At 37.1% G+C, this 23,069-nt stretch overlaps 1 protein-coding gene across 2 annotated transcripts; it reads right to left on the bottom strand.

Moving 5' to 3' along the window:
- On the bottom strand, positions 1–22,569 carry LOC135787859 (beta-1,4 N-acetylgalactosaminyltransferase 2-like). 2 transcript variants are annotated; one of them, XM_065297781.2, is made up of 12 exons: positions 22,478–22,569; positions 22,190–22,320; positions 21,285–21,344; positions 15,532–15,669; positions 15,320–15,426; positions 15,108–15,145; positions 11,452–11,632; positions 5,020–5,106; positions 4,720–4,901; positions 4,490–4,633; positions 4,164–4,389; positions 1–429 (listed from the first exon to the last, which is right to left on the bottom strand). In XM_065297781.2, the coding sequence occupies exons 2-12, from the start codon at positions 22,303–22,305 to the stop codon at positions 248–250; spliced, it is 1,461 nt and encodes a 486-aa protein (XP_065153853.2). In that variant the 5' UTR covers positions 22,306–22,320; positions 22,478–22,569; the 3' UTR covers positions 1–247. The 2 variants fall into 2 exon arrangements, with proteins under 2 accessions (XP_065153853.2, XP_065153852.2); XM_065297780.2 differs by lacking the exon at positions 22,478–22,569 and having other exon boundaries at positions 22,190–22,471.
- Between the last annotated feature and the right edge of the window lie 500 nt (positions 22,570–23,069).

Raw genomic sequence — 23,069 nt, 5'->3', positions numbered from 1 at the left:
TCAGTAAGTGACCATAAACTTTTGAAAGGTAAGATAAATTAATGTATACAATGCAAAAAAGAGCGATACATTTATACAACTAAAAAAAATAAAAAATAAAAATAAATTGATAGGTACTGTAAAAACATAGGTTGATATGACTTACTGATCACATGATTTTTTTTCAATGTACATTAAAAAATTACAAATAAATGTATTCACCAATAATGTTGCTTTACTGCTGTATGTGAGGGTGCTGTGATGCTCCTTAATACTTGATACATTTTAGATGATTCTTAAAAAAATGATGACTTGTTTTCATGTGTCCGTCATTTTGTCCCGGATGCCTGTAGCTGTTATAATTGCCTGTGTTCTTGCGTTTTTGATGGCCGATCTTAAGACCGCTGCAGGTGACGACTAACAAATCTCCCAGTCCATCAATGAAGAACTCTGCAGGCAAAATAAAGTTGTCTTTTTAATAGAACACATAAAGCTATGATCTGATAAAAACTATAAAATGAATTTGCTTATTCATTTCTGCGTTGAAGTTGGGCATCTCATTTTATTAAAACTGATTAAAGAAATGTTACCAACACTAAAAATTACCCCATAATTTACTCACTTTAATGCATGAGCTACAGAAGCAAATAAAGTGAGTGGATACTGCATCAGAAAAAAATCACTGGAGTAGATCCCATTTTTTCGTAGTTTTGATTTGTAAAAATCCCAAGGCACACGACTAAGCTTTGAAATTGCAAAACTGCACAAACATGTGTTGCTTTAAATGCCATATTAAAACTGGATATTACATTAAGCGGGAGTTTCCCGGATAGGGTTTAGATTAATACAGGACAAGGATTTAGTTATATTCGGACATTTAAGTAGTTTCTATAAACACATATTAAAAAAACATTACTGGTGTGTATTGTAGGGTATGTTTGTATAAACTAGACTTACTCCTGGCTTTTTCAAAACTGCCTCATAAGTTTAAATACGTACACTTTAAAAAATAATATGTTGGATTTACTTAAACATATAGTGCCACATTTTTGCATCCACTTTTTTTGTAATGTCACAAATGTCTTTTCATGACACTCACACAAATAGTTTTTCGTGTCCTTTCTTTTTGGTGTCATTTTATGTATTGTTTCCCTATTTAAAAAATTTGGGGTTTGGGTTAGGATGTACTTTCATGTATTGGTTTCTACATGTTTTTCTTCTGCTTTTAAAACTAATCTCGCCTGGAGTTAGGTTTAGAGTTGGGGTTTGGGTTAGGATGTCTAAAAATGTAACAGAAATTGATTCTAACCCCAACCCCAAACGACAATGGAAAGAAAATAGGGGGAAAAAACAATAGGAAAATAATACATTAAATGAAACGAAAAGAAAGTCGTGCCACAGACACGATAAACTATTGATAGAAATTTGTGCAAGTGTCACGAAAAAGACATTTGTGCTCAAGGCACAAAAAAGCTGAATTTCATGCCATTGTCTATTGTGTGACTATAACACAACTTTCCGTGAGATCAGTCTGGAAAAAAATATGTCATTAAAATGTGGCTCCCCTTGTGATGAAAAGGACACACCCAAAACGGCACATTTTTGCTCACACCTACATTTTGGCAATTTTAACATGCTGTAATAAATTATTTATATAATATTTTGAGCTAGCACTTCATATACGCACTCCAAAGATTAATTTTACACTTTAAAAATGTCTTATGATATTTAATAAAACACATTTATTTGGTTTTGATACTTTATTCAAACTATTATTGCCTCAACATTATAAAGTATATAATAAAAGTGTCTTGTCCAGCATGAACTCATGTATATTTATTTTACGAGTTGGCTAATTTGTATGAATTCGAAAGGGAATCGTAAAAAAATGTAAGATTGTAAAAAACAACAATAAAACCCCACCCCTAACCCCAATATTACAGGGGCAAAAGCAAAGTGTACAAAAACATACAAATGTATTCATGAGAATAAATACGAATTAGTCACCTCGTAAAATGTACAAGCTAGATAAGATGTTTGGTGATATCGGCATACGTTTTCTGGCAAAACATTTTACAGTGCTTTTTTTGTTTGAGTTTCCAATAACATTTGTTTGTCCGTTAATCATTAACGGTGAAGCGTCTTAGCAGTTTAAACCCTCGAGATGCTTTCGAGTTTTCGTTGACGAGACGGAACGAAAATGATTATAAGTCTGACGTTCACAATGCATGTCATTTCTGCCTATTTTGCGTGAAATCTGTCTGTTTTTAGCTAAAAAGTATCAGCAATGCTGCCGCTTCCTATCCTTGTTTTGGGTCAACACAGTCTCACTCACGCCCACCACCCAGCTGCCGCCATGCCGTGCACGCGCACCAGATTTCAAACAACAACACACCTGCGGCTGTGGCGTTCGAAGGACCGTAGCGGTGACGCCAATAAATGAAATCGAGCACGCGTTTCTCAACTTTATAAGTGAGGTCTCAGCGTAACACACAAACTCAACATGAGGGTATATCAGGCTCAACTTTTTTGTTATGACATGCGCAGAAGGCACACCGACTAAAACAACGGCAAGACCTCAGGGACAACCTTAATGCACATTTTAATAGTATTAAATACACCACACTTTTTAACCTAAATTAATTTGTTAAAAAAATACTTTTTTTACTAAAATTGACTTAAACTTGACTAAAACCTTTTTGCATTTTCATCGACTAAAACTTGACTAAAACCTTTTTGCGTTTTCATCGACTAAAACTTGACTAAAACTAACAATTTTATAAGTTACTAAAATGTGACTAAAACTAAAAGCTTTTTCGTCCAAAAGACTAAGTCTAAAAGGGCTGCCAAAAACAACACTGGGATAATAATACAAATTAGCCACCTCGTAAAATATGTAAGAATTGCCATGAGATTCCATGGTCTCATCTAACCCCTAGTATTTAGCTATCGATATACAATGAGGAATATAAGTATTTGAACACCCTGCTATTTTGCAAGTTCTCCCATTTAAAAATCATGGAGGGGTCTGAAATTGTCATCGTAGTAGGTGCATGTCCACTGTGAAAGATATCATCTAAAAAAATCCAGAAATCACAATGTATGATTTTTTAAACTATTTATTTGTATGATACAGCTGCAAAAGTATTTGAACACCTGAGAAAATCAATGTTAATATTTTGTACAGTAGCCTTTGTTCACCAAGCTGCTTGGCAATTTCCCCGTAGCCCTTTCCACCATTGTGGAGGTGTACAATTTTGTCTCTAGTGTCTTTGGACAGCTCTGTGGTCTTGGCCATGTTAGTAGTTGGATTCTTTCTGATTGTATGGGGTGGACAGGTGTCTTTATGCAGCAAATGACCTCAAACAGGTGCATCTAATTTAGGATAATAAATGGAGTGGAGGTGGACATTTTAAAGGCAGACCAACAGGTCTTTGAGGGTCAGAATTCTAGCTGATAGACAGGTGTTCAAATACATATTTGCAGCTGTGTCATACAAATAAATAGATAAAAAATCATACATTGTGATTTCTGGATTATTTTTAGATTATGTCTCTTACAGTGGACATGCACCTACAATAACAATTTCAGACCCCTCCATGATTTATAAGTGGAAGATCTTGCGAAATATCACGGTGTCCAATACTTATTTTCCTCACTGTGTGGCATGTTTCAATGTAAACACACATAGATATAAAAAAACATAGTTTGTTCTCGCATGTCTCATGATAGGATAGGGTTCAAACAAGCAGACACTATTTAATGCCATTATAAGGCCAAGAAGAGCCACAGTATTATTTAACTCTGACTGTTTTTGGCTGAAAGAAGAAAATCGTTGACAAAAAGATGGCATTATAATTAAGGGCTTAAGATTAAGTGAGATAAAGATTAAGTAAATAATTTTAATTTTGGGAACTTATTAAAAGAAGCATTTAAATGAACAAAATATGGGTGTGCCTATGACTCCAAGCTGATGTCATTAAGATCTCTATTAATCAGAAAAAAGTGGCAATTCTAAATACATATATCTGCTAAAGCCACTTTTGTAAAGGAGAAAAACTGTATATTGATGGTCGCAAGCTAATAGACATAGACTACAAGCCACAAAACTTTTTATATCACTGGATATTTAAATACAAATATTTTGACAGTGTTTTGCCCAAATCACTCCGCAATCCACATACCAGTGTGAGCCACCCGTTTGAGAAATGGGTCAAATCCGACTTTTCGCACGGCATCCGTTCGACCCAAAAAGAAGTTGACAACTCCGTCGGTGTAGAAGCATCCATTAAACCCCGGCAGGGGTGTGTGAGTACCTCTGATACGTGTGATGCAGCCACCTTCCTCGCTGTTCCCTTCGTCATATTGCAATTTAAAGGAAAAATGATTTCCATCAACTTCACCACCAACCTAAGGAAATCAACCGAGATCTATAACTTCTGCAAACATGCCAAATAAAATGTACTCCTGTTCGTTAGACTTATGTTAATATAGCAGCAGGCATACTCACCACATCTAATTCAGGATTGGCTTCCATGATCTCCAAAAATCTCTCTATACGGGTTTCATTCAAAAACAGAAAATCATCATCTACCCATAAGAAGTATTTTGTTGTGACTTGTGAGACTGCCAGATTTCTGCCAGCAAACCAACCCTTAAAAGCAGACAACAATATAAAGTCGAGCAGTCATTTAATGCATTGTACATTTAATAGTTAAGTAAACCACAATATTGTCTCACCTGTGCTGGAGGCATAATGTAATGCTCAATATTATCACCAACAACCTTTTCTGGGTTAAGACTGTCATCTGCTACAATGATCTTTATGCTTGGGTAGTTTACACGAACACTCTGGATGAGAACCTTTAGTTCTTCATATCTCAAGAATGCCTTAACCAGTATAGTCACCTGAGAGTTTATATCTACAGAGAGAAATAATGATGTATTTATGTAAATTATGCGAAAATTATGTTCATAGTACAGACACTGGAGTTGCAATTGTTCTTAGTATAAACATATTAATAACATGATAGCACTCACCTTTCCCTGGGTTGTAAAGAATAGGAACTGATAGACGTCTGATCTCAATGGGGAATATGACCTCATGGTTCTCAAAAGATAAGTAAGCTATGGACAAAAACAAATTTTATTAATTCCTATAGTTTATTATTAATCAAACTCTCGCCATTTAAAAAAATCTATTTACTGACTGCAAATAGTTCCCTTTCAATACGATTCACTTCGCATTGCATCAGTAGCTGATGCTATGGGAGAAACTCCTGTTTACTCCGCGATTGAAGCCTATTGGTTAACCGCTGTAAAATTACAGACAAATGGCGTTCGAGCCCGCGAAAGTCTTATATACGTCCGGAGAGAGCGCCATAGCTTACCTTTATTCTCCTTCAGCGCGAATGTCTCGCTGCTCAGAGAAGAAGCCTTCCTACTTACTGTCAATCTAAGCCCTGCAGCGGAACCCACGCTAGGAGTCTTCCCCTGCTGCTTCCGGTCTTGCCGTGGAACGAGCCCTTTGCAGCGGACACGTGCCTACGAAGAGGTCTTCCTTGCGGCCATCCGGTAAGAACAATATTCTGAATGTAGAAGCTCTAAAAGAGTAAGGGCTGTTGCAATAGCGCCTCAGCACAGTGGCTCACCGGAGCCCCTCTGCGCCTCTGAATTTCTTCTGAGTGCGTCGTCGACCTACACATCCCACGCCGATACCGCTCACACAAAGCATGGCTGTTCCATCTGTGTTGCATGCTCCCCCTGTTGTTTTCCCTCTTGCTGAGATGGGCAAAGCGGCGGAGCCATGAGACTAAACATGTATCGTAGCCCCTGTGTTCCATCTCCCTGCCACAATGCAGCTATTCGTGCTCTAAGCTCACAGAGTCCCACGCCCCTCTCCCCCTTGAGCGGCACGGTTTCATTCAGCGGCTCGGAAGAGCTAGCACGCTATGACAGCGCCTATCACTTCTCAGAGCGTGTCGTTGGCTTGGATCAACCCCACGTCAAGGTCGCTTACGCAAATCCTAAATCACTGTACTTGCGCTTTCCTGATGTACCTTTCGGGTCGAAACGTATCAAGGGACCGCTATAGTGGAGCCATTTTGTTACAGATCCTACGCTCCTCCCCCTCCTTGAGTGGCGCAATCTCATTAGTAGGCTCGGTAGAGGCAACACGCTGTTGTTACTAAGGGCACTTCGTTATAATAGCTTTAACCGGCCTGGGTCTGCCTCACTTCGGTACAGCTCATACGAATTCTGACTGCTCTCACTGGGCTTGTGGTGCCCTGACGTTCACTCTCTAACTGAGACTGAATCAGAGGCGGAGCCGTGATGAGCCTCCACAGATACCTACGGAGCCCCACACCCCTCGAGCTGCGCGGCCCCACCCCTAAAGAGCATCAAAAGCTCTTTATGCTGATTATAGTTTATGCAGAGGCCCGAATATGTCCCTTTATTCGGTCCCATCCTACATTTTCAATTCTACTTTTTCTGCACTTTACTTAATTGAAATACTGCGGAGCAAAACACACTGTGAATGCTGTCGGTTACGGGTCCGCCCACTCTCTGAAAATGCATGCCTGCCCTTACCCGCCAAAAGCAGTCAATATACGCACACACACGGGCCACCGTCCATAATTACATTGATGCTCGCGTCAAACTTCATGTTTGGCAATCCATCCACTGGACACCGGGTTGGATCCTTAATAATTTAAACGGTCCCTCACTACAATTTCCTCACAGACCACCCCGGTTTTACTGCATTCTCTACACCACAGTCTCAGACAATCACAATCAGATCCCCTGAGGCAAGGTGCGCTCTTATTATCAATAAGCGCGATGGAGACGGTTTTGGCTGCGCAAAGCGAGTCAGGGTGTTACAGCCATTATTTCCTCATTCTGAAGAAAGATGGTGGCCTCAGACCGATACTAGATACTACAGTCATTCAAAAAGCTTAGAGCCAAGTGGATTATGTCGTTTATTCGGCCAGGTGACCAGATCTGGACGACGTTTGCATGTCCATTCTTCTCCAACCTCCAAGAGAGTTTGCTTATCCCAACACAACAGTTTATATGACGCTCGACTTTAAAGGACGCGAGCATGGTTAACACCAGAGCGCGCAGTCAGACGCACGGTGATCTCGTTAGAAGCAGGCTCACCCACTCCCCCTTGAAAGAATTAAAAGAATGCTGAATCTTGTGGCAGTGGCATCCCCACTAATTCCTCTGGGCATGCTGTTCATGACACCGCTTCTGTCAGCTAGAGTCCCACCCCCAGCTGGTGGCCGGGAAGCTTAATGCTCAAAGTTACACACAGCTGCGTAAAAGCGCTATCGATATGATCATTTCCAAGCATTTCCTTTCAGGCACGGAGCTTGGCTCATTGTGCATAGGGAAAGTGGTGACCACGAATGCATCGGCGACAGGGTAGACACACATTGCGACGGCAACCAGCCTTTGATGCGATGAACGCTCGTCTGTTTCAGTTACTGTACACATGTCTATCACAAAACTTAAAGGCTCTCTAAGCGAATCTGCGAGACGTTAGTTATTGTTGACGTTTGAACTGTTTTCAAACAGACGGAGCGTAGCTAACTCCTCCCCCTCCCCCCTCCCTTCCGTGCTTTCATGAACGCGCCCAACCCCCACCCCCAAATCCTTTTTGTCGTTTATTGGCTGGAATACTTTGTTTTGTTTTGTGATGCTAGGTTTGGCCACTATGTTGATATTGCCGTTTGTGAAGCCTGGGCTGTCTACAGAGATCGTGTTTTTTTACAGTTTGATCAGCGGACAGGCAGCAAGCAGATAGTGAGGAGATGTTTCCGGTATGTAACAAAAAATGTTTTATGGTCTAAAACGCTTCAATTCGCTTAGAGCACCTTTAACAGCGGCCATTGCCCCTCACATAAGGCGCCTTTACACACAGAATGAACCCGACGCGGTCACGCACGGTCCTGTCTAGGGGTCTGTCCAAGGTTCTGAAGGGGCTGTGCAGTCCCCTCTTCTCGAACAGATAGACTTGCATGCCCTCTCATTTAAAACCGCCACTTTCGCGCGCTCAAACGCAATTTGTCTGTAATTTTACAGACGTTAACCAATAGGCTTCAATCGCGGAGTAAATAGTAGTTTCCCCCATAGCGTCAGCTACTGACGCAAAGCTTGTTATTTCAGGGAACCCGGGTTACATGAGTAACCTTATCGTTTCTTGTTCAAAAGGTTGTTTACAGCAATAACATAAAAGCCATTTCTTTCATACATTTTTATAATCTAACAACAACCTTTTTCCCACTACAAAGAAAAGAAAAGGCCAAAGAAAACCTTTAAACCTGGTTTGACCTAAAAAAGCTACATTTACAACTCACTCTACACACAAAACAACAAGGTTTACACAGTTAAAGTTATGCTAAATGTGCCAGACATCATTTAAGGCCCACTAAAACGAGCAGCTTTTATGATGTGGTGAATTAGGCTGCATCCGAAAAATAAGGCAGTGACTTGTTGCCTCGCTGCCTCATGAGGCAATGACTTCGGAGGCATGAAGGCAGCTCAGAGAAAAGTTTTCGGACAAACTTCATAGGTAGCGTGTTTGAAATATAAACAGAAAACTACAATACTAATTTCTCGCTAGAAATGCAATTAAAAGGTGTAAAAAGTGAAAATATAGAAGCGTTTTTCGGACAAACTTCATAGGCAGCGTGTTTGAAATATAAACAGAAAACTACAATACTAATTTCTCGTTAGAAATGCAATTAAAAGGTGTAAAAAGTGAAAATATAGAAGCGTTTTCGGACAAACTTCATAGGCAGCTTGTTTGAAATATAAACAGAAAACTACAATGCTAATTTCTCGCTAGAATGCAATTAAAAGGTGTAAAAAGTGAAAATATAGAAGCGTTTTCGGACAAACTTCATAGGCAGCGTGTTTGAAATATAAACAGAAAACTACAATGCTAATTTCTCGCTAGAATGCAATTAAAAGGTGTAAAAAGTGAAAATATAGAAGCGTTTTCGGACAAACTTCATAGGCAGCATGTTTGAAATATAAACAGAAAACTACAATGCTAATTTCTCGCTAGAAATGCAATTAAAAGGTGTAAAAAGTGAAAATATAGAAGCGTTTTCGGACAAACTTCATAGGCAGCGTGTTTGAAATATAAACAGAAAACTACAATGCTAATTTCTCGCTAGAATGCAATTAAAAGGTGTAAAAAGTGAAAATATAGAAGCGTTTTCGGACAAACTTCATAGGCAGCGTGTTTGAAATATAAACAGAAAACTACAATGCTAATTTCTCGCTAGAAATGCAATTAAAATGTGTAAAAAGTGAAAATATAGAAGCGTTTTCGGACAAACTTCATAGGCAGTGTGTTTGAAATATAAACAGAAAACTACAATGCTAATTTCTCGCTAGAAATGCAATTAAAAGGTGTAAAAAGTGAAAATATAGAAGCGTTTTCGGACAAATTTCATAGGCAGCGTATTTGAAATATAAATTTAGAAAACTACAATACTATTTTCTCGCTAGAAATGCAATTAAAAGGTGTAAAAAGTTAAAATATACAGTTATTAACACTAAATTTGTGCTCCAGTCGCTTCCTTGGCCGCCATTTTATTTTTTCGAAACTCGACCAGCCTCGACCAATCACATTAGTATGCCAAGCATAGAGTTTTCGGACACAGCACTAATTTCAACTGAAACAGGAAGTCAGGAACTGACTAAAATAAACAATAGCCATTTGTTTATGACACAGTCCAGCAAAAGCCGCATTTGACAGCTTGTGAGATTCATGGTTGTATCAAATTAAAGCCTAAAAGCATTGTTATTTAGGTCTAAACTGTTATTACAGTACACAGTGATAGACGGGTAACCGTTTTTGCAGTTTGATACATTGTACACATGATGAATCTAAACAGGTCAGCCACGTTTTGTTTTGTGCCACCATACTTGCTCATGTAACAGTCTATAAATACGAAAAACATGGAAGTGTTTGGTGGCTTCTAAATTCAACCCTGTTTGGATCCGAATGAATGAATGCTAGGCTAAATGCTAACACACTCACGACGTTGTACAAAGATGAAGTTGAGGTAAGAACATAGTAAAATATTGAAAAACAATCGTGTTTTAATTAAACTGTGCACAGTTGTGTTTACTTCTGGCCTCCAGCCAGGCCTGTTTTTATAAACTTAATGCCGCAGGGCATGTCATTCAAATAGAACTAACAAATATGTGACTGTAAATAAAGACACCATTATGCCGTATGAAATCCCCTGAATGTGATTTACCCTTCAAGTGGTTTCAATGAAGCACAAGTCAAATACATGATCGCTGCTGTACATACAGTACATAGACTGTAGTATAACAGCACCAGTCAGATCCAAGCAGAATGCATTTAATTCCTGCATGTGACAATCAGAGAATACATTTGTTCAAAAATAGCTCAAGGGCTTGGAAATGTACTTTTGGTGTGTGTTTAAAACCATCTCAGGAAGACCAGGTGCGAAGGTGTGTTGTCCTACCGGCATTAACCATGACAGCCGGCTTTGATCACACTAATAACCTAAAATCACCTTACACACATTTCCCTAAATTTTGCAACACAAATTTAACGTAGAACATTTTCTTTCCATCTCACATGCAGAAACCTGCCATTTCACGTCTGTAATCTTCTATTATCACTGTCTGGTTTTGGGTTAATTGGAGTATTTTATTGGATTTGCAACTGAAATGTTTTTTTAGGGTAATGTCTGCTCATCACTCATGCGTTTAACAGTTCTTCCAGCTTCAAGTTCCAGTTCAGTAATTTGGAAAGCAGAGACAAAACAATTCAAATCTCTGGAGGCGATTTCATGGTCACTAAAGAATCACAACCAATTTGTTCACAGACAAGAGGAACTGGATCAAAAGATTGATACTTATCACATTTTTTGTTGTTTGCACCATAATACTTAATTATGCGTAAATGGAACCTGTTGTAAACAATCCAGCCTATTTAATAATTAAAAGCAAAACGTAAATGTGATTTCAACTTGAAATTTGCTTGTAAAAACTGCATTGACCTAAACTAAATGTTTAGTTCATCCCAAAATAAAAATCTGTCTTTGTTTTTAAATGTTCATGTCATTCAAAACCTGTATGACTTTCTTCCTTTCTTTACTAAATAAGATATTTTGAGAAATGTCTCAGTGGCTTTGTCTCTAAACAATGAGAGTCATTGGAGGCCAATGTTGTTGTTTGGTTACAAACGTCCTTTAAAATATATTTTTTTTATGTGTGACACAGAGTAAAGTAAGTTTTGGAATGACATGAAGGTGATTAAATGACCCCAAAAAAATATTTTTTGGGTGAACTATTCCAAAATCCCTGTGTGATAAATAATTGAGAAAAATACTTCTGAATCCAAGGTTGTCCGTCAATGGCCGGTGAATGTTGTAAACTTCTGACATTAAAATAGTCCAAAACATGCATGCTTACCAAGATCTTCAGTCTTGATGTGGTAGATGGTGCTGGTGTAGGTCACTCTGCTCAGCAGTTTATTGATCTGTTCAAGGCTGTCGGATGATATTGTCAGAAATCCCTCATTCTGGCCCAAAACAATCTCATCCTCCTTAACATTCATTACAGACAGCAGACCTTTCTTTACCCTCAGTGACACCTGAACAAGTTTGACATAGCATGAGCTCTTTTACAAACTTTCATTCATGACTCAACAGACAAGAGACGCATGACATTTATAACAAAAATTAGAAGATAACTAGAAGATTCAGAAAATTAGAAGAAAACTAGAAGATACTTCTGAGTGTTTGTCTCTCCTTTCTTGTTGCATACAACAAAATTGTTATTTTCAACCGAGTGTTGGGTCAAAAAGGGACGAGCCCAGCAGCTGGGTTAAAATTAAACTTGTTTATATTTGACTCAACACTGGGTTAAAACAACTCATCATTTTGGGTTGAAACAACACAGCATGGGTTAAATTACAACCTAGCAGGCTGGGATCGTCTCTTTTTGACCCAACACTGGGTTGAAAATCATCCATATCATTCACCATGTATATAAGGTTTTTCTCTTTCTCACCACAGTGCCCTTTATCTCACTCACTGGGGTCAAAAATGGCGGTGAAGCAAGATTAATTGTCATAGCTACACGTCAATTTGAATTGGAAATTTTTTTCTTCAGATATCCACCATTACTCTTAGTAAAGTCAATGATTTAAGCTTGGAAATAATACTGTATGTTGTCTTCATAATATCACACTTATACACACTTAATACTTATTATTATTGTTTTAACCCATGATTGGGTAAATATTGGACAGAACACAGATGTTGGGTTTAATTTTAATCCAATGCAGTGTTATGTCCAATATTTACCAACTCAGCATTTTCAAAAGTGTTATCATATTTGGGGATCCTTGGCACCATAAAGCTTGAAAACCCCTGATTTTAACTCTTTCGCCACCATTGACGAGATAACTCGACAATTAAGAAAAAACGCGTCCATGGCAATGACGCGTCTTTCCGCAATAACGCTATTATCCACCAGGTGGCGCACTTCCGCAACTTATATAAGCCGGAAGTAGCACCTCACGTGAAAGAGAAAGAACACCATGTATGTTATAAAGATCGCTTTGCATTTGATCTCTATCAAAAGTCCTTCACAAAAATTTTATTATCTCAGCTTTGGCTCAAAATTGGGAGTTTTTGAAGAAACCTACCCATATTTTAGAGGTGATAAAAAGAGAACTAATGAAGGTAGGATGAAAGCAGAGGGTGTGTTCTTTCATTTGATATATTGTTTGTTTATATATTTAAAGAAGAACATTTTCTGGAAGGCATTTAACTTTTGTGAAAATCCTGAAAAATGCTGGCGCTGGCTGGCAACTTTTTTTAAAAACGCTGGCAGGGAAAGAGTTAATTACATGTCACCTATGTTTGTTAGTTGTAAAGGTTTTAAACATCAAATGCAGGAAGGAAAAGACAGCAGATCCTATAACACAAGCACACTCTAATAAATCATGGGTTATTTTCATTACATTGTTATGTCAAAAAAGAATGAATCCAACTGCTGGGTTGTAATTTAATCTATGGTTTGGTGTGTTGACCTATTTATGCATGGATTTGAAAAAAGGGAAGACCATAATTCTAACAAACCAAAGCAATAGATTGGGACACACCCTTCATGTAAAGAGATAACCCCCTTTTTATTGCACAGGATATCATCCCCTTTATCTCTCCCTTTTTTTGACATGTATTCCGTGTCACTCTTTGGCGCTTAGAGTTTCCCCTTTCAGCGTCATTTTTTTGACGTGCAGGATACTTTCAAATGTACGGCTTTTGTGTCAAATAAAGACACCTTTAGTTCTTTGCTTGTATATTTTTTATATATTTTCAGTTAAAAAATTTAACTTTTCAAAGGTGGAACTTTACATCTGAAAATGATGCCTGTGGTTTCCCCCTGAAAAATCTCTCAGTGCTTTTGACTAAATTAATTTTCGACCTGTAATAAAACATATATGAAGAGTTTGGTTCCAAAACGCAATGAATCTATTTTGACTAATTTCAGTAAAAATGTGTTTTCTATACCAAGAAAGTGACAAGATGAAAACCACTATTTTCTGTTACAAACTTTCACATAGCATCTTTATGTTATAAAAAAGTAAAAAATTCAAATCTATAATTCGATTTTCAAAGACTATTATAAAAACTGATTATTTTTTCCACAAAATGCAATAAATCCATGACCAAGTTTCGAGTAAGGCTTCAAGTAAAATAATGTAAAGTTTTTTATAAGATCCCCAGGGGTAAATGTTTTAGCATGACAGAACCTTGATGCTGGTGGGAGAACAAGCAACAGCCGACATTTTCCATCTCTCGAGTCACTCTCTAGTTAATTATTACGGTTATTCCCGTCACAGAAAACCACCACAGGTTTATCAATGCCATCAAAGTATTATTTTGTTTTTGTTTGTTTGTTGATCCCGAAGTACAAAGGAGGTGACGAAAACTAGGGGGCTGTTTACACTTGGTATTAAGATGTGTTTTCATCGATCGGATCACAAGTGGACGAGAGAAACACATTACGTTTACACCTGGTATTTAAATCCATCTCTTTTGTCCACTTTCGAAAGCTTCTGTCCTGAATACTGTGAGGGGTGGTCTGTGAGACGGTGGGCGAGTCTCTCTGCTGTCATTCAAACGCGAGCGGGAGTAATTATGAGTTTATATGGACGCAAACTAATATTATGTCGGAGTCCACTGCTTGTTTAGCAAGTAAACATGCTGCACAGAGTTTTGTACGTGTAAATGTTAGAGCTTTCTCTGAATTTTCAGCGCAATTGATAAAATAAGATCGCGCAACTTTCACACGCTTGCAAAACGAAACTACGGAGATCAGCCGCTTTAGTTTATCAATGAAAGGCTAAAAATAGCGCTGTTCACCGTATGTTCACGCCAGAAGTCAAAAAAAGACGTTTAATACCTCAGATTAGAAAAATGGGCGGAGAGAAGGCGGTCGCGTGTGGCTACCTCTGGATGTGGTTGAAAGTGGTCAAAAGTGGATGAGCTCAAAACATTTTGAACACGTTTACACCTGGCATTAACGTCGTCCACTTGTGATCCGATCGACGAAAACGCATGTTAATGCCAAGTGTAAACAGCCTCCAGGATTCAGTGTGAATTCAACGCGCCGCCATTGTTGTTTACAGTGGGTGAAAGGGTGCATTGTGATTTGTAGAGTGGATTTATTGCATTTGCAGAAAAGGAGGAGTGGCGTTTATCGTGTTTTGGGAATAAAGGGAGAAAAGATGACAGAATAACACGGCGGATATTGGATTTCGCGTAAAATTAAGAATTTACTATTTAATACTGACCTGATACAATACTGATTTTGGCGGTGACTCATTTTTTTTAAATGCCGTTTATTGCGTTTTGTAACCAAACTCTTCATATATTTGTTGCATCAAATATAAACATTTTCCGGGTTAATCTAACCCAATTGCTGGATTTGATCCTTTTTGGCCCAACACTAGATAACCCAGCATTTTTTAGAGTGAAATGTTAAATCAAACGAGAAATATGAAAATATATCAAAGCGACCCTCCACCGTCCAAAATCTGTATGAGCCAAACAAACCTTGTAAATTGTTCGGTTTTGTGTTTGCAGAGCTAGACCTTCAACAATGATAATGTCTTAGATTAATACACAGAGAAATATATAATGTGATACATTATTATCACAAAATTACATAATAGTTAATATTTAAACTGTATCACTCTGTAACCTCATAGAAATGTGCTTTCCCATTATTAGAAATCTAACAGGGTAGCATCAGAAATCCGACTCACCAGGAATGAGCGTTTTATTTAATGGAGTGACTCTGAATCCTTTGATGGGATACTGGAGCGGAGTATTGGGAGGGGCAAGAACAAGAACATCATTTTGTTTACCCATCCTGGGGAAGGCACATAAGGACAATCATTTTGATGAATGACTTTAATCTGTCTGCAATGAAAATGTGATGTTTAGTGTTAACTGCTTGTCAACAAAAATACAGAACCTGATCTGGTGTTGTCTGTATTCTTCTGCTCTACGTTTCTGAAGATCTTCTAGTTCATCCTTTGACACAAAACGGTTTGCTGGCTCAGTTTTTTGGCAGGTACAGGATAAAGAATTTTCACTAGGGAACGGCCCTATACTGAGAACATGGGAAGAAATCCTTGTTAAACAACGGCTGAAATTTACATTTATATTAAGCAGATGTTTTAATCCGAAGTGACTTACAAATGAGAGAGCATTCAATAATTTGACTCAAAGGCTTCTGCTGTCACAATTATTAAATAATCATCTGGTTGCAGTTATTTGACTTATAACCGATTATTTCATATAACCACAATATGGAAACCTTTAAAAACAAAGGGTTGTGTAGTATCTGCAGCAGCTCCACATCCACCAGTTTTGCTTCGCACTTTATGTTATGTTCAACTGACATATTGTCCGACATTTGTGTAAAGGATAAATGTATATAGCCATGGCACTCATCTCATTATATGCTCAATATGCCAATTATATATATTTAATGTTTAATAAATATTGCCAGCAGTAAATCAATTACAACCTAATAGCTAAAGTATTTCCTAGCTGCTGACCTCATATTTTTTGCCTCAAAAGTTCACAAAACAATTCTATAAATGTTTCTTAGTCATAAAAAAGCTTTTTATTCTATTTATTTTTTCTTATTGCTATGTAATTGTAAAGCTGTTCCTTCAATAAAAAAACTAGTTTAAGTTTGTCCTTTTTGAGCTATACTAGAATCGCACCTCACCTCGTTGTAAAAAAAGTTAATTTATGACTTATTTTTTACTTTTACTTGAGTAGATTTTTATTACTCTATCCACCTCTGGTTATTTTTAAAAGTGGTATGTAGGGTTGCATGATTAATTGTATAAAATTGTACAAAAAAGCGCATCTCATCAGCAAAGCCGGTTCTGTGATTAACTCGCCATCACCTGCTGTCAGATGAAGCACCATTTACTACACACAGCCATAGTTCACTGATAAGCTAGGCCATATAGCGTTCAGTATCGCATTAATGAACATTGAAGTTTTATTGAAAATGAATACCTGATTTATCCTTTTCAGATTTCACAAGACCTCTCTGTATTATTCCCTGACCATGCCGAGATGCTTTTTGAAACTTGGGCCTTGCATTTTACAGACAGAATCCTGCAACTTGCCAGCCAAGAACCAGGCACATTATCGAATCACCTCCAGGTACATTTGGGAATGCAAGAGTTGTTTGCTGAATATTATGACAATAGAGTTATTAATTTAAACTAAACATTAATCTCTACAGAACCATAGTGATATTCCACTCAGACAATCTAAAACATTAACTTGTCTGGGACAAGCATTAATGTCGAGCCCTGTTTCTTTACATATAATAATATATGATCATAAAGCGTTGGCAATATTAAGTAATAAGGGCAAGTATGCAGGTTTTTGTGAAATCTAAAATTGGGCTTACTGCCAGAGGGAAGTGGCATAATCTAAAATTAATGTGAGAATTATTGGCAATTTGTCAAAGGGTATATTGAAAGGTTATTTAAATAAAACATAGAAATGTATAAATTTCATGACAATTAAAGTGCATGGTACATTTGAGTGTTTGAAATATGAATTGTTTGGTTTTGTATAATAATGCTGCATCATGCATTTAGAGTCTTGCATTCAAAGTGTTTTGTCTGTTTTCAAAAGGTTGGGACCAACATAGTTGCATTCTTGTTAGAGGCTGATGTGACCAAACTATTTTCATTTGTCCTTGCCTTAAAAGAAAGCGATCTGTGTCAACAAGCCTTTGTTGTTTTTGACAGTCACTACAGCAATACATTCTGTTGACACGTTTCAACCTTTGTTTATGATTTGGACAATCATTTGCCAAGCAGTGCGCACACCTGTGGGTGTTTTTGCAGCCCATTATTTACAAACTCCCAAGAACTAAATCCCCTTCTATAAGAAGTCTATGTAGTTATTTATCATGCTAAGGTGATAATTCATATTGATCATATGTTCACTGTTTGTGCAACTTTGTGTTGATCTTATTTGTTACATTGAACATTTCTTATTACACGGTTCTCTAAAATGATAGATTCTGATTGGCCAGTCGTGACATTCTACTACTGATCCAAACTAAAAACCCCGATTACGCAAATCATTTTGACAGGTACAGTTTAATATTACACAAAAATTCAATATAAATGTCTATTAATAATATATCCAATATTAAATTTACAAATTATTAAACCAATGTTCGTGACATTTGTCCTGAATAAACTGTTCAGGGGCGGCGTTTGCGTATGGCAGGGTATGGCAGTTGCCATACCCTAGCATTCAGACAAAACACCAGAAATCAACAGGCTATAATGAAGCTCATTAAAAATAATGTTAAATATTTTCAGTAGAACATATCTGAACATTGGTACATCACTAATATGGATAATTTACGCGTGTGCGCGACTTCATGCTATAATATAGGAACCGACATGTGGATGACATCAACGTGCCGCGAGAGCGGTTTGAAAGCAAACTCTTCCGATGATTTCTCGCCTCACCCTCGCGGTACTTTGATGTCATCAGCCTGTCGTTCTTGCAGCGCAGCTTGAATTGTGCAGGAGGTCTCATAATGAACGCTGTTGTTATAATCTTTATTTTCGCAAGTAAACTCCTTTTTTTTTTTACATTCAAACAGACTCATGGTTCTCCCCCACACTCGCGCAATGCATATTGCATACATTATTCCAGAAGTAAAATGATTTGTTCTCTGTGGATAAATAAACATGTTCTCTTACACTGGGAAAGTGTAGCGCAGTCGAAGTGAATTGTATTAATTATTTGCGCGCGTTTTTGAATATGGCGACTTGTGGAATAAAAACTGCACGACGACAAAAGGTAAGACTTGTTTTTGCATTTAGCCCTGTTTTACTAAGAGTTTTATTTAGTGTTTTAGTCTTAGTTGGTTGGCTGGGTTAACTACGTGTGCTCTATCACATCATTAAAAGTCTTTATTGTGTTTTTATAAGTGTTTATTGGCGGCTGTAATGATTTGTGAAGGGATGTTACAGTATGTTTTGATATTATCTTGTTTTAGTTTATCTGTTGCTGGAGTTGCACTTAGTTAAGAATGACAACATTTGAAAATCATTTTAAACAACCATGATTTCTATTTTTGTTTTTCATTTGTATTGCTTCCGTATTGTTGTCAGTAAGTGTACATCCGTGCAATAATAGTATGATTTTATACAGGTTGGTGGAGTATGTACACATATGGATATAATGTGGTTTCATAGTATTTGAATGGCCTTCTTGTATGAAGAATTTTTGCCATACCCTAGGTTTTCGTGAAACGCCGCCACTGAAACTGTTGGGGCTTTTTTTCTGTGATAACCTGCTGTCAATACATTATCCCTTACTTGTACAACTTGTTTTTACCTGATCTAATTGTAATGTTAACTGGCCATCTTGTCTCCTTGGAATTCTAAGTTTCTATTTGCGGTCTGAGCAGTTTTGAGATATTGAGCTTCAAAGTTATCTTATGTCTACTTTAACTCTTGGCAATGCATGTGATTTTGTGTAATGAAGAGAATATGGACACTAATCAAACACAAGCTGTGACACTTCAGAAAATGGAACCTGTTTGTACTGAAACAGCTTGGAACATGCCTGAAAGTCATACAAATCTATACTCTTCATCTGTATGATTTCATATGGGTTGTTCCTGTTCACCTTCAGTAAAATGTGTGGAAAGACAGAATTCAGACACTGCCATTGCCTTTTTAATATGGCTGTGCATATTGTCTACCTCCTGCACTGCAGAGTGGCCTGGAGTAGAGTATTTCATTGTTATCTTTTTAATTTGAGGATACCTTGTCAGGATATCTGCCATAGCAAAGGCTATCATGGAATTTCTGTTCTGAGGCACACAACTATCACTCCATGTTATCACCTCAGTGGCATGTGGATAATCACGTACAACGCGTTCTAATATTTTAATTATTTTATTTCATTTCCTCCCCTACCTGACATGCGCACAAAACACACTTTGTGTAGTAAGAATATACAAGTTAAGTTTCCACATACTGTATAAAGTTGATCCTGATTGGTCATATTCTGTGCATTCGAAGAGCTCACGCAGATAGAACCTTATAGAGCCAAGTTAGAGTTCCACTTTATAGAACGAACCTTTTTGTTTTTTCAATAAAAATTCCCAAAATGTACACAACTTAAAAAAAACATCACATATGTAAATAAGTTGTCACAGAGTAAGAATATGTGAATAACTCAATTTTGACAAAAATGTCAGATAGAACCTTATAATTCCAAGGGGGCGATCTGTCATTTTAGATTATGAGATATGAAATATACTAATATATTTTTTTTCAGAAATTGGATTGTTTTTGTAGGAAAATTTTTTATTTTATTGTTCATGGGAAATAAGTATGCTTTCTTAATTAAATCTATGCATTGTTATTTATAGACACCACAATGAAAAGTATGAAAGCTGTTTAAAACACAAAAATTTCACAAAAAGGTACTTTTACACATATTGTACAGCTTTAAACATATTAACCAAACATTGGGTTATTTTAACTCAACAAAAAGTTTGTTCTACCCAACAGATGGGCTAAAAATGTCCTTCGGCTGAGTTTTTCTTTTTATTCGGCTTTGGCCAAGAATTTCCCTTTCTGTGCATGACTAATGGAAATAATAAATGATGATATTTTGATAACATATGGTAAGCATAGAGTTGACCGTTCCGATAGAATTTTATAGGATTTGTTTTTCCTACTTTGGAAGCTGTTATTTATCAAAATATCTTTTTTGTGTTGTTCATTACAAAAAAGAAATTTATACACAACCCAGGGCTCAACGTTAAGGACTACCTGATGGCCCAATGCCACTGTAAGAGACGCCCGGGCCAGTAAACTGTATTTGCCATCAGTCACTAAAATATATTTTTTGCCTGTGGCCATTTGTCTGTATGTTTTCTTATGCAATGTTACCATCGAGACAAAGAGAGGTTGAGATTGCAGTGTCACCGCGCCCTCTAATTGTAATGCCATACCAAAATGTAATTATTTATGTTTTAATAACATTGGAAGCAGGCATTTACTTGGGTAAAACATGACGAAAGAAACAATGTTTAAAGGTAAATCAGACAATTCAAGAGCCTTTTTCATTGGAACAAGCACCTACCGTAAACAAAATCTTGAAGCTCATGAGAAAAGCTGAGAAAATGATTTTAAATATGTGACACTGAAATCTGTGGGGGTTTTTTTGTTGTTGTTTTGTTTTGTTTTGTTTTTTCAAGCGGGCCAGTAAAAATGTTGGCAGGGCAAGTGAAAACCTGAACCACTGGTATAAAAAATTATAAAAAAATATTTGTGTTAAGCCCTGATACAGCCCTGATACAGATCTAAAACAACATGAGGGTGAGTATATTATGACAGAATTGATTCCCTATGATAATGAAGCACAGAATAATATGTGAACAAATTTTTATGATAAAAGAAAAGCAATGAAGCTAAAAGTGAACAACATAAAACCATGCATTTAATTATTTTACTACGAATATTGTTAGCAATGCTGAATAATGTTAAACTGTGGAAAGTTCAGCATTTATGATTGATCAGGTATGCAGAGCTGAAAATATGAATAAAATTTATAAATAATAATTTTATAAAATCCTATTCTTTTTTATACTTTTTTATGAGAGTTAAACAACTACTGTATCAGTTGTGAGAAATATTGACTTACTTTGGTTTGGGGTGACTTTGGGTCTCTGGTTCACTGTTGCAACTTGTGGCTTTGGAGAAGCTTTTGTAAGGGAATAAATATGGAAATTTCCATAAAATTTACATTAAGTTTATGGTTCATAACCAAATCCAAGTGAAAGATAGTACAGAGCAGTTTCAAATATCATTCAGCAATAATAAATAATACACAACTTTATGTGACCTCAATTCCCACTTTCCATGCACACGTGTATTATTTTATTACACGCACTTAATAAAAACATTGGAGCCTGTGGTTGAGTTAAACATGGACAAACCTAGGCCCTGGTTTACATTTGGCTGTTGTTGTATTACTATTTGTGCCTGTTAAAACCAGGATAACGTTGTTTTTTCTAATGTAGGCTACATAAAATTGCCATATCCTTACGAAAATTTATCATAGCTTTATTACAATTAAAACAAACAACAAAAAACATTACTGTAGTAAAACAATTGTTACCACGAAATAATCATGGTTTGAAAACCATGGTTTTTAAAACAATTGTTAAACCATGGTTACTATAGTAAAACCGAGGTTTTGCTAATACTCATCATCAATACACCAAAAAAACATGGTAACTACACTTTTAATTTTCGTAAGGGTAATATAAAGAAAATGCTGTCATAATGTAACCATATCTTTACTAGGCTACTGACTGAGTAAGATTATGCCATTATGTCAAAAAATGAATCTAATGTGAAATAAATGATTGAAATCAAAATTATGTTCAAAATCTATCTCAGACTAGCCTGGATTACAAAGAGAGTGTCTATTGTGAACGACTGAGGAATTTAACAATTACACATTTATTATTCAGCAGGAGGGAAACAAGTTCTGTAAAATCAAGAAAATTAACAAAACAGGAAGAAAATAAATAAATGTCATACCTGAGTATCTGAAGAGAGGTTTTACTCCAGGAATCATATTTTATGTGATAAAGGACAAACAGGAAGACGAGCGCGAGAAGAACTCCGCTGAATAAAATCCGCTGGTTTCGACACATGATGAAGAAATAAATCTACGAATACATAAATCGAATTCGGTTTATACTACGTCGAAATTAAACCATCTTAACGTGTAGTTTACATTGCAATTAACTTTTAATCCATTCAGCATTGTATAATCGCCGTTTCTGCATCAAGTTAAACTTCAATGAATCCTGTGACTGCTTTTACCTGAGGAAGAGATGCACGTGAACAGGGAGTGGCAGCGACCCTTTCTCATTGCGTTCTCGTGAGACTGGTTTGCCAGGCAACCTTGAGAGAAGTTGATTATAATAGTCTAGATCTTGTATTTGGAATTTTAATTTCCTTTTCTCCTTGTGGCATGTTAATTTAGTTAAATCTGTTATCTGTTATGTTCTATGTTTTGTGTGTGTAATGTTCATCGAAATTACAAGGAAGGGAACCAAGAAATTCAATATGAAAATATAAAAAGCGCTCACACTGAGCGCGATCCCTGCTAAAAAAAACAGCATAGACCAGCATGATTGCCGTGCTGGTCCATGCTGGTTTGTTGCTGGTTTAGCTGGTGGTCACCAGCATACCAGCATCAAAACACATGCTGGTCTTGCTGGTATGACCAGGGATGCTGGTGCTGATGCTGGTTTGGTGCTGGTTTAGCTGGTGGTCACCAGAAAACCAGCACCAAAACACAACATATGCTGGTCTTGCTGGTATGCTGGTCCCACTGATGGGCAACTTCTCTTCCTATTTGTGGCGTGAAGTTGAGTCTGTCCCAAAATATGTCTCTGGTGCGCCCTCGTGG

Source organism: Paramisgurnus dabryanus, chromosome 23 (genome assembly GCF_030506205.2).
Source record: "Paramisgurnus dabryanus chromosome 23, PD_genome_1.1, whole genome shotgun sequence".
Lineage (NCBI taxonomy): Eukaryota > Metazoa > Chordata > Actinopteri > Cypriniformes > Cobitidae > Paramisgurnus > Paramisgurnus dabryanus.
Note: the sequence above shows the minus strand (reverse complement) of the source record. Positions and strands in the feature narration are given on the sequence as shown.